The sequence below is a fragment of the Somniosus microcephalus genome, chromosome 16, assembly GCF_052327205.1.
Source record: "Somniosus microcephalus isolate GS21.2 chromosome 16, FLI_Smic_1.0, whole genome shotgun sequence".
Lineage (NCBI taxonomy): Eukaryota > Metazoa > Chordata > Chondrichthyes > Squaliformes > Somniosidae > Somniosus > Somniosus microcephalus.
This window is the reverse complement of record NC_141002.1, coordinates 71,106,433-71,118,705: the sequence shown is the minus strand read 5'-3', so window position 1 is coordinate 71,118,705 and position 12,273 is coordinate 71,106,433. Positions and strand designations below refer to the sequence as shown.

Genomic DNA, 12,273 nt, shown 5'->3' with positions numbered 1-12,273 from the left:
TTCTTTGAATAATGAAATAGATCAGGTAGAGGATGAGGTGACTGTGGGTGGGCACCTTGGGAGTAGCAATGCATATGCTGATTCGTTAACTCAGTCTGAATTTCTAGCCAAATGCCTTGATGCATCCTTGTTTGATCAGCTTTGTTGATTGTTTCATATTGACTGGAAAAGTACAGTGAATGACCAGTAATCCCATCCAAAGTCTTCTCCACCAATGTTTCCCCTAAGGTACGCAGCCGCGCACCAATCACCGAGGTCCTGCGCAAACCGCTCACCAGCGCTGTCGCTGGACGAGATACTGCGCATGCGCAGCCGCTGCAACAGATTTACAAGGCCCGCACAGGGAAGTAAAAAATTAGAGGGAACATTGTTCGCCACCATAGATTTTAGACCAGAAAAAATGCAGTGTTGCCTATGCATCCAGATAATTCCACCTTTCTATTAAGTATGTGATTGCTGTTTTCTATTCCGATATACATTACCTCATTTTTGGACATTTAAATCCACCTGCTACTTCATTTTTGGGCCCAGACTCGGCAATACGTAGGCAGCGCGCATCCCAAGGCCTGCCCAAAATTGGGGCTCTGGCCGCTATAACATTTTATGCACGAGTTGCTAGTCCCTGTTGTACCTCCACAGCCAGCTTGCGCATTGAAAATGATGAATGTAGGGCCTTTTGCCTTACCGGCAGCGGCCTGAAGGCAAGTCCTGGGAGGGTGGGGGTTTGGAGTGAGCAAGGTTGGCTGATTGCGAAAACGGAGTTGGAGGCGCACCACTCCTCTTGGCCCATCAAGGAGGTTTTAACTTGCCTTTCGTTGACAGATTCTTCAGCAGGACAGGTCTGGCACTTTGTCTGCTCATCGGAAACAAATTTCCCCGAACGGTCCTTAAACAGGCTGTAGGCCCCAAATTAACAGAGTTCAAGCACCTGTTTTCGGCAGTCACCTGGGATGCCTTAAAAAATGAATGACGAATTTAGTAGTGACAGATTGGGTGTGGGCCGTCCCACTCCTTAAATTTGTCCGTATTGCGGCTGTTTTGCATCCAAAAAATGGGCACAGCACATACAGGAAACTCTCGATTTACCAGCACCCAAACAACTGGAAATCTCGGTTAACCGGCAAAATTCAGGAGTAGGTTCAGTTAAGTTTTTCTTCATATTAGTGGCCGTTTCTTGATTCTTGGCTGTGTAATCGGGGGTTTCTGCACTTGTTGCTAAGCAACAGGGATGCTTGGTCTGTGGCCAGGGTTCCTGCAGCTGTTGCTAAGCAACAGGGAAGCCTGAATTTGTTGCTGTGTACGGAGCTCTCGTACCTTTTAACTATAACTCTCTGTAATCCGGACTTTTTGATAAACCGGCACCACGCCGGTCCCGTCGGTGCCGGATAAAAAAAGTGTTTCCTGTACCAAATTCTACCCTAAAGTCTTTAGCATCTGGTCTCAGTAAACTGATAATTTGTGTCCAGAACGCCCAACTAAGAATAAATGAATCTAATTTGCTAACATTTTTATTATATTTAGATAAGTATTGAAAAATCAACTTTTTTTCAATAGTGGCATGTTTTTGTAGTCTTTCTCCCTATTTTCTGAATCTCCCTTGTTTTCTTTATCCAAACATGTCAATCTATTTGCTAGTTTTAAGAGTCTTTTTACCACCCGTCCCAGTGTTTTCCTGGTCTCTGCAACATGTATGCATTTTATACGGCACTGCAACCCTTACTCAGGTGGTGTGTTCTATCTAATTTGAAACTTTGTGCATTCTTCATGCAAAGAGTGAACCATGTATAGAAGACATCCAGGAAGAGTAGTGGAGGTGAAAACCCTAGAATCTTATCAGAAGCAATTGGATGCTAAAATGTTGGGTATTTGGATGAATTGAGAAGGGCTGATTGTCCTTTCTTCTTTCTAATTATCTTGTGATCATTTATATTTTTTAATGTTGATATCCGAGATTGTTGCGATATATCAATTTAACTTCGAGGAACTTTAATTTTTTTCATTCAATTTTGATTCATCAAGTTTATTGCTTAATGAACTTAGGCCGAATAGCCTCCTCCTGTGCTGAATGATTCTATCATGTCTATGCCAGCTCTTTGAAAGAGCTATCGAATTAGTCCCACTCCCCTGCTCTTTCCCTATATCCCTGCAGATTTATATTTTTCAAGTATATATCCTTTTGAAAGTTACTATTGAATCTGCTTCCACCATCCTTTCCAGTAAGGCATCCCAGATCATAGCAAGTTGCTGCGTTTTTTTTTTAAATTCTCATTTTCCCCCCCTGGATTTTTTACCAATTACCTTGAATCGGTGTCCTCTGGTTACTGACCCTCCTGTCAGTGGAAGGTTTCTCACTATCTACTCTATCAAAACCTTTCCTAATTTTGAACACCTCTATTAAATCTCCCCTTAACCTTCTCTGCTCTAAGGAGAACAATCCCAGCTTTTCTAGTCTCCCCACATAACTGAAGTCCCTTATCCCTGGTACCATTCTGGTAAATCTCTGCACCCTCTCTATGCAAGGAGGCTAAAAGGGGATATAGACAGGCTAAGTGAGTGGGCAAAAACATGGCAAATGGAATATAATGTGGAGAAATGCGAAGTTACCCACTTTGGTAGGAAAAATAGAAAAGCAAAGTTTTTTAAATGGTGAGAGATTGGGAAATGTTGATGTGCAGAGGGACCTGGGTATAGAGTCATAGAGTAATACAGCACGGATAGAGGCCCTTCGGCCCATCGTGTCCGCGCCGGCCATCAAGCCCTGTCTAATCTAATCCCATATTCCAGCATTTGGTCCGTAGCCTTGTATGCAATGGCATTTCAAGTGCACATCCAAATGCTTCTTAAATGTTGTGAGGGTTTCTGCCTCCACAACCCTTTCAGGCAGTGAGTTCCAGACTCCAACCACCCTCTGGGTGAAAAAGTTCTTTCTCAAATCCCCTCTAAACCTCCCGCCCTTTACCTTGAATCTATGCCCCCTAGTTATCGACCCCTCTACTAAGGGAAAAAGCTCCTCAGCATCCATCCTATCTATGCCCCTCATAATTTTGTACACCTCAATCATGTCCCCCCTCAGCCTCCTCAGCTCCAAGGAAAACAAACCCAACCTGCCCAGTCTCTCTTCATAGCTGAAGCGCTCCAGCCCTGGTAACATCCTGGTGAACCTCCTCTGCACCCTCTCTAACGCGATCACATCCTTCCTGTAGTGTGGCGACCAGAACTGCACACAATATTCCAGCTGTGGCCTAACCAGTGTTTTATACAGCTCCATCATAACCTCCTTGCTCTTATATTCAATGCCTCGGCTAATGAAGGCAAGTATCCCATATGCCTTTTTTACCACCTTATCCACCTGTTCCGCCGCCTTCAGGGATCTGTGTACTTGCACACCCAGATCCCTCTGACCCTCCGTCTTGCCTAGGGTCTTTCCATTCATTGTGTATTCCTTTGCCTTGTTAGTCCCCCCAAAGTGCATCACCTCGCACTTTTCCGGGTTAAATTCCATTTGCCACTGTTCCGCCCATCTGACCAACCCATCTATATCGTCCTGCAGACTGAGGCTACCCTCCTCGCTATTTACCACCCTACCAATTTTTGTATCATCCGCGAACTTACTGATCATACCCTTTACATTCATATCCAAGTCATTAATGTAGACCACAAACAGCAAGGGACCCAGCACCGATCCCTGTGGTACCCCACTGGCCACAGGCTTCCAGTCACAAAAACAACCTTCGACCATCACCCTCTGCCTTCTGCCACTAAGCCAGTTTTGTATCCAATGTGCCAAGGCACCCTGGATTCCATGGGCTCTTACCTTCTTGACCAGTCTCCTGTGCGGGACTTTATCGAAGGCCTTACTGAAATCCATGTATACCACATCCACTGCGTTACCCTCATCCACACACCTAGTCACCCCCTCAAAAAATTCAATCAAATTAGTCAGACATGATCTTCCCTTGACAAAGCCATGTTGACTATCCCTGATTAATCCTTGCCTCTCCAAGTGGAGACAAATTTTGTCCCTCAGGATTTTTTCCAATAATTTTCCTACCACTGATGTTAGGCTCACTGGCCTGTAGTTCCCCGGTTTTTCCCTACTACCCTTCTTGAATAATGGTACTACATTAGCGGTTCTCCAGTCCTCTGGCACATCCCCTGTGGCCAGAGAGGTCCTGAATATATGTGTTAGAGCCCCCGCAATCTCCTCCTTTGCCTCACACAGCAGCCTGGGATACATTTCATCCGGGCCTGGGGATTTATCCATTTTTAGGCCAGCTAAAACCGCCAATACCTCCCCCCGCTCGATGTTAATATGTTCGAGCATATCACAGTCCCCCCGCCCTATTTCTATGTCTACATCGTCCTTGTACATGAATCACAAAGTTAACATGCAGGTACAGCAAGCAATTAGGAAAGCAAAATAGTATGTTAGCCATTATTGCAAGAGGATTTGAGTAGAAGAGTGATGCGCTATCAATTACTCATAAAAGACTGAGAGTTAAGAGAGTAACTAAAGGCTTTTATTAACAAAAGAATGAAGGTCTGCCTCGAGTGGTCGACCGGTCCAGAATACAAAGGGGCTGGGGAGCAGTCACCTTTATACTAGGACTTGTGGGAGGAGTCAGCCGAGGCATGTCCAGGCATGTACAGTGGAATACAAACTGTGGTTTACCACAGAGTAAAGACGTCTTAATGCAATTATATAGGGCCCTGGTGAGACCACACCTGGAGTATTGTGTACAGTTTTGGTCTCCTTACCTAAGGAAGGATATACTTGTCATAGAGGAAGTGCAATGAAGGTTCACCAGACTGGTTCCTGGGATGGGAGGATTGTCCTATGAGGAGAGATTGAGTAGACTAGGCCTATATTCTCTAGAGTTTAGAAGAATGAGAGGTGATCTCATTGAAACACACACAATTCTTACAGGGCTTGACAGGGTAGATGCAGGGAACATGCTTCCCCCTGGCTGGGGAATCTAGAACATGGGGTCACAGCCTCAGAATAAAGGGTCGACCATTTAGGACTGATATGAGGAGAAATATCTTCACTCAGAGGGTGGTGAATCTTTGGAATTCTCTACCCCAGAGGGCTGTGGAGGCTCAGTCGTTGAGTATATTCAAGTCAGAGATTGATAGATTTTTGGACATTAAAGGAATCAAGGGATATGGGGATCGGGCAGGAAAGTGGAGTTGAGGTAGAAGATCAGCTATGATTTTATTGAATGGCGGAGCAGGCTCGAAGGGCCAAATGGCCTACTCTTGCTCCTGGTTCTTATGTTCTCTAAGGCCTTTACATCCGTCCTAAAGTGTGGTGCCCAGAATTGGACATTATACTCTAGCTGAGGCCTAACCAGTGATTTATAAAGATTTACCATAACTTCCTTACTTTTGTACTCTACGCCTTTATTTATAGTCAAGGATCCCGTATGCTTTTAAACAGCCTTATCAATTTATTCTGCCACCTCCATTCAACTTGATTCATTTAAATTGAGTAATTTATAGCACAGAGCAAAAGGTTATGTGAATTGTTATGGGTGGAGTCAATGATTATGCAAGGCTTGGATTGATTGCCCCTTAAATTCTATTATAGCCACTGTTTATACTGCGAAGATACCCGTTTTTTAAGTGACGTGTCTTCCAATGGAAGCCCTTTATTAGGACATTGTGAAAGATTTTGGTCTTTTATTCTCCTAAATAGGTAAAAAGTTTAATACCAAAGACTTTATTAAAATACAAATCAAACAATACTGCTGCTGTAAATTCAGCTGTTGGATGGATTAAAGGATTTCAGACTTGGATGATGCAACCAGTGCTTTGGTCCTGTGGCCAATTTAACACCAACATAGAGACTGGATTAATATAGCAAACTGTCGTTAGTAAATTTGATGAGTTGAGAAGTTTGTAATCACACAGATGAAATCTGTAACCTGACCATCCTGTAAATGAGGGAAAGCCTTATTTACAGAAATCTTACTATGGATTAGATCTGTTTTTCATAGCCTGAAGTGTTTTTTTTTTTTAATTCATTTTACAAGGACACTGAAAATTCGATCTCATTTCAAAACTTAACATTTATTATTGAAATATTGTATATTACAGATTTTTTATGATCTGGTCCGACAAATCAACAGAAAATCTCCAGTTTCTGGAAGGCCTCCAAAAACCTCAAAATGCCAACTGCTTTAATACAGACCTATTCTAACTCCGAGCCAGGTAAAAATGATTGCACGCAGCCTGTTGGTTTTGGGGAAGGAGGAGAGAAAAGAGGAAGTACTTTGGACTATGGTGTTAGCTACATATATTTGAATATTAACTTGTCTTCCTCTTAATAAACTCAAACATTCTCTTTCGGAAATTATGCAGGCATGCATTTTTTATGCGAGGAGACAAAGGACTCAATCTACCAATATGCTGAAGACTTCTATTCAATTTTAACCAAATTTGACAACTCTTTTATCATTGGATGCTGATTAAACTAAATTAGAATGCTGGGAACCTTTGCTGGTGTTAATACAGAAATCTTTTTAAAGTTGCATGCAAGCATAAAATTGATCCCATGGCGCATTAAGCGTTAAATGTTTGAAAATGTGTAAAGTTACAGCTCTCTTTACTTGCAATGTACTTCTGCACGCTTCAATTTTCCCAAATTCTCCCCGCTGCCTGTTCCTAAAGCATTGACTCGTGTTGAGGTACAATTCAATAGATGACCTTAGATGGTGATTTTCAGGCTGGCAGAGGGAGCAGAAAGCAGAGCATCACTAGATTGTGATGATGAACAGTGGCCCTGGTTGATTTCTCTTATGCCCCCATCCTTACCTAAGATTCAGGACACTGAGACCAATTAGTGCTCATGGTACTGCCCTGCTGAAATCAGATAACTGGGTCAAACTTGGGATCGAATATGGCACCTTTGTTGTCTGCATGGCTCAGTGCCATACCACGTGAGCATTTATTCCGTGAGCAATCGGAGGAGCCTCATAAAACTTGACTGTATTTTGAACACTTCTTATAAGTGAACTACAGAATTTGTTCATCCCAGTTTGGCATTAAAAAAAAGTGACTCAACCGTGGCTAACAAGGGAAATTAGGGATAGCATAAGATCCAAGGAGAGGACATATAAATTGGCCAGAAAAAGCAGTAAACCTGAGGATTGGGAGCAGTTTAGGATTCAACAAAGGAGGACAAAGGGTTTAATTAAGAAGGGGAAAATAGAATATGAGAGTAAGCTTGAAGGAACATAAAAACTGACTCAAAGCTTTTATAGATATGTAAAGAGAAAAAGATTGGTGAAGTCAAGCGTAGGTCCCTTGCAGTCAGAATCAGGAGAATTTATAATGGGGAACAAAGAAATGGCATACCAATTAAATACATATTTTGGTTCTGCCTTCACAAAGGAGGACACAAATAACCTCCCAGAGATGTCGGGGAACATAGGGTCTGATGAAAGGGAGGAACTGAAAGAAATCAGTATTTGTAGGGAAATGGTGTTCGGGAAATTGACAGGATTGAAGGCCGATAAATCCCCAGGGCCTGATAATCTACATCCTAGGGTACTTAAGGAAGTGGCCCTAGAAATAGTAGATGCATTGCTGATCATCTTCCAACATTCGATGGGATCTGGAACAGTATCCATGGATTGGAGGGTAGCTAATGTTACCCCACTATTCAAAAAAGGTGGTAGAGAGAAAACGGGGAATTACAGACCAGTAAGCCTGACATCGGTAGTGGGGAAAATGCTAGAATCCATTATAAAAGATGTAATAGCAGAGCACTTGGAAAACAGTGACAGGATTGGACAAAGTCAACATGGATTTACAAAAGGTAAATCATGCTTGACTAATCTACTGGAATTTTTTGAGGATGTAACTGGTAAAATAGATAAGGGAGAACCAGTGGATGTGGTGTATTTGGACTTTCAAAAGGCTTTCGATAAGGTCCCGCATAAGAGATTAGCATGTAAAGTTAAGGCGCATGGGATTGGGGGCAAGGTATTGACTTGGGTAGAGAACTGGTTGGCAGACAGAAAGCAAAGAGTTGGAATAAACAGGTCTTTTTCCGAGTGGCAGGCAGTGACTAGTGGGGTACCGCAGGGATCGGTCCTTGGTCTCCAGCTGTTTCACAATATATATTAATGATCTAGACAAGGGAACTAGATGTAATATCTCCAAGTTTGCAGACAACACAAAGCTGGGTGGGCATGTGTGCTGTGAGGAGGATGCAGAGAAACTTCAGGATGATTTGGACAGGTTGGGTGATTGGGCAGAAGCATGGCAGCTGCAATAGAACGTGGATAAATGCGAGGTTATCCACTTTGGTATCCAAAAGCAGGAAGGCAGATTATTATCTGAATGGCAGTAGATTGGGAGCAGGGGGAAGTGCAACGAGACCTGGGTGTCCTTGTGCACCAGTTGCTGAAGGTACGCATGCAGGTGCAGCAGGCGGTTAAGAAGGCAAATGGTATGTTGGCCTTCGTAGCGAGAGGGTTTGAGTACAGGAACAAGGATGTCTTGCTGCAGTTGTACAGGGCCTTGGTGAGACCACATTTTGAGTATTGTGTGTAGTTTTGGTCACCTTGTCTGAGGAAGGATGTTCTTGCCATGGAGGGAGTTCAGCGAAGATTACATAGAAACATAGAAGATAGGAGCAGGAGTAGGCCATTCGGCCCCTCGAGCCTGCTCCGCCATTCAATAAGATCATGGCTGATCATCCAAATTCAGTACCCTGTCCCTGCCTTCTCCCCATATACCTTGATCCCTTTAGCCTTAAGAAATATATCCGACTCCTTCTTGAATATATTTAATGAACTGGCCTTCACCGCCCTCTGTGGCAGAGAATTCCACAGGTTCACCACTCTCTGGGTGAAGAAATTCCTCCTCATCTCAGTCCTAAATGGCTTACCCCTTATCCTTAGACTATGACCCCTAGTTCTGGACTCCCCGGCCATCGGGAACGTCCTTCCTGCATCTTGTCTGTCCAGGCCTGACAGAATTTTATAGGTTTCGATGAGATCCCCTCTCAATCTTCTAAACTTGAGTACAAGCCCAATCGACACAATCTCTCCTCATACGTCATTCCTGCCATCCCAGCTATCAGCCTGGTGAATCTTCGCTGCACTCCTTCCATGGCAAGAACATCCTTCCTCAGATAAGGCGACCAAAACTGCACACAAAACTCAAGGTGCGGTCTCACCAAGGCCCTGTACAACTGCAGCAAGACGTCCTTGTTCCTGTACTCGAACCCTCTTGATATGCAGGCCAACATACCATTTGCCTTCTTAATCGCCTGCTGCACCTACATGCTTACCTTCAGAAACTGGTGCACAAGAACACCCAGGTCTCTTTGCACTTCCCCTTCTCCCAATCTATTGCCATTCAAATAATAATCTGCCTTCCTGTTTTTGCCACCAAAGTGGATTCACCAGGCGGATACCTGGGACGGCAGGAATGACTTATGAGGAGAGATTGGGTTGATTGGGCTTATACTCGCTGGAGTTTAGAAGAATGAGAGGGGATCTCATTGAAACTTATAAAATTCTGACAGGACTGGACAGACTAGATGCAGGAAGGATGTTCCCAATGGTCGGGGAGTCCAGAACCAGAGGTCACAGTCTAAGGATAAGGGGTAAGCCATTTAGGACAGAAATGAGGAATTTCTTCACCGAGAGTGGTGAACCTGTGGCCTTCTCTACCACAGAAGACAGTGGAGGCCAATTCATTAAATATATTCAAGAAGGAGTTGGATATATTTCTTGAGGCTAAAGGGATATGGGGAGAAAGCAGGGACCGGGTACTGAATTTGGATGATCAGCCGTGATCGCATTGAATGGCAGAGCAGGCTCGAGGGGCCGAATGGCCTACTGCTCCTATCTTCTATGTTTCTATGTGCCTATGTATTGTCATTTCTGTCTTTAAAAACAAATTGCAGTTTCTGTAACAGTCTAGCTGAATTGTTCAGTGGGGGGGAAAAAAATGATCTGATGAAATACCACTCCTAATGCAAGAGGGGATACAGCCTACTACGTTTGTCAAGTTAATTAGCCAGAATAGTAAACTTAGTTTTGGTAGGACTTCTATTTTTTTATTTGTCTTGTCACTTGAAAAGTTTTTGGAAACTCTGGAATTATGTATTAAGATTGAAAAGTAAAGTTTAAATTGTTTTACATTATAAACCCAGAGAACACATTCTTTAAGGTGGAAAATAAATTGCCAGCTAAGTCTACTGGAGCGTACAGCATAAATGGGTTCAACTAGATGGCTTTCTGGAGAAAGAAAAGGGATTGAGGTGTATGTTAAGAAAGTTGGTGGGATTCGGATCAGTCAACAAAGGGATGGGCTTTTGGGCCTCCATGTCCTTTTTCGTAAAGATACTTCTTAATTACCTTCACAGATAGTTAACTATATGTATAGTAGAAATTTAAAAGCTGTCTGAGACTTAAGATGGTACGAATTTAACTACATTTTTTAACTTGCAGATATGATGAACTATTTCCCATTTTGACAGTGCCAGCATTCCACTTTACTAAACCTATTGACATCTGAGAAATGGACTTTCCTGTGGTGGTACCCTTCAACAAATGGATGAAAACTCCCAAGTCATTTTGCACATAAAGTAACTATGTTTTCAGCATTGCAAGAACAGAAAGCTATTTTTTACTTCTAAACATTCTAATAGTAGGCAACTGTTAAAACTAGGACCTACATTCAGTGTTAATGCTGATCACCTATTGGAGGAAGTACTCCTTTCACCAATGTTGTATTAACTGGTAAATAAACTTATTGGTAATTCCCTTTTTTGGCAAATAAAGTTATGTAATTTCCTGAAAGCACCACTATTTTAGCCTAATAAAAATGGAAGTCCAAAGATTTCTTTAGACTAGATGATTTCTCACAGCTAACTCTGCTTCTTTGATATTTGTAGCTTCTTTAAAATGGAGATGCAAGATCATCATTGTTTCAGTGTATAACTGCGCTCTGATAATTGCAACAGCTATTAAAATAATTAAGTTTTTATTTTAGTACAACCTGTGGAAACGGTGATTTCTCTGTATAGGAAGTGTGTGTTTTTGTTTCAATCCTTTTGTCTTTGGTCTACAATTGCCTTCAAATAGCTGTTAACATTTTCAGAAAAAATGTCAAGTCTTTCATTGTATGTTTCCTTTTTGTTTACATGGGGGACAATGTTTATAAAGGATTGTACAGTGCGGGTCTACAACAGGAAGTATATATTTTAAGATACTTATTTTAAGACTTTACAAGTTTGCTTGGAGATCACTCTTAATGCTCCTGCAGCTGTAGATTCTCACTGTAATTCTGCTTGCTTATGCATATTTGTAATTATCAGTACCAAATATACATTAAATTAGACATTGCCTGTTAGTGGTTATGTTTCACATGTGTAATGTTTTATTGAAATGTTTCCTGGTGGAAGAGTACTGTGGGTATTGATGGTGAATGTGAGAAATAATTTTTATTCGAGTGTAATTGGTCACATGGCCTAAGTTCAGCTGATTTATTTAACAATGCCTTGATGCTTTGTACGCATTAACTTTTGGGAAGAAGATTGTGTATGGAATTGAGCCACAGTATTTGAAATGACCAACTTAATGCTGCAAGTGCTTTAAGGTGGCCAAATGTAAACTTAAAAAGCCTTAATTTCCATAAAGTGGTGCAATTTTTTTGTATAACCTCGCATCAGTTCAATAAATTTGGATTGCCATGCAAGGGCTTGCATTATGATTATCTGCCACTTGAATGTTTTGTCATGTTTTAACTGCAAGTAAATAAAGTATTCGTTTTAACTTTTGTAAATGTAACATTTTGTGTACATTGAGTACCATGTGCTACTGTGTGTTGTGCTGGTGATTGTTACAACTTTGAAGTGCAGTTATAATTGGGCAGAATTTGTGGTCGGTATGACGGTCGGAGTACACCCTCATACCGCCTTTGAAATGGACAGCATGTGGATTTCCATGTGCGCTAAATCCCGAACTTGCGACCTGTCAAGTTCCGCTCAGACATTGAAATCCTAATTGCCAGCGCAGAGTTGGGCTAATTGCCAGCCAACTGCCCAGCAATTACGCATAAAAAATTTACAGCTGGTGCAAACTGGCACAGGAGCCTGTTTGCACAGTGTAAGGAGGTACCTTTTGGTAATATATTGCTCACCACATTTACTTCTGACAATGTGTTGGACTGGCAGTTTACTAGACAGAATTTCCATGCCTGGGCTCAAACTAAAACCAAGTACAGGAAACTTTGTGCTATCTGGAGGTG

General features: G+C 42.2%; 1 protein-coding gene across 3 annotated transcripts in view; it reads left to right on the top strand.

Annotated features, from left to right (window-relative positions):
- LOC147106260 (ras-related protein Rap-1b) overlaps positions 1 to 11,802 on the top strand; it is an 84,465-nt gene extending 72,663 nt beyond the window's left edge. For all 3 annotated transcript variants that reach the window (XM_086009224.1, XM_086009223.1, XM_086009222.1), the window contains 2 exons: positions 6,100 to 6,213; positions 10,473 to 11,802. In XM_086009224.1, coding sequence (XP_085865350.1) covers positions 6,100 to 6,186 — 87 coding nt within the window. In that variant the 3' untranslated portion in view covers positions 6,187 to 6,213; positions 10,473 to 11,802. The remainder of the gene's footprint in view (positions 1 to 6,099; positions 6,214 to 10,472) is intronic.
- The last annotated feature ends 471 nt before the right edge of the window (positions 11,803 to 12,273 follow it).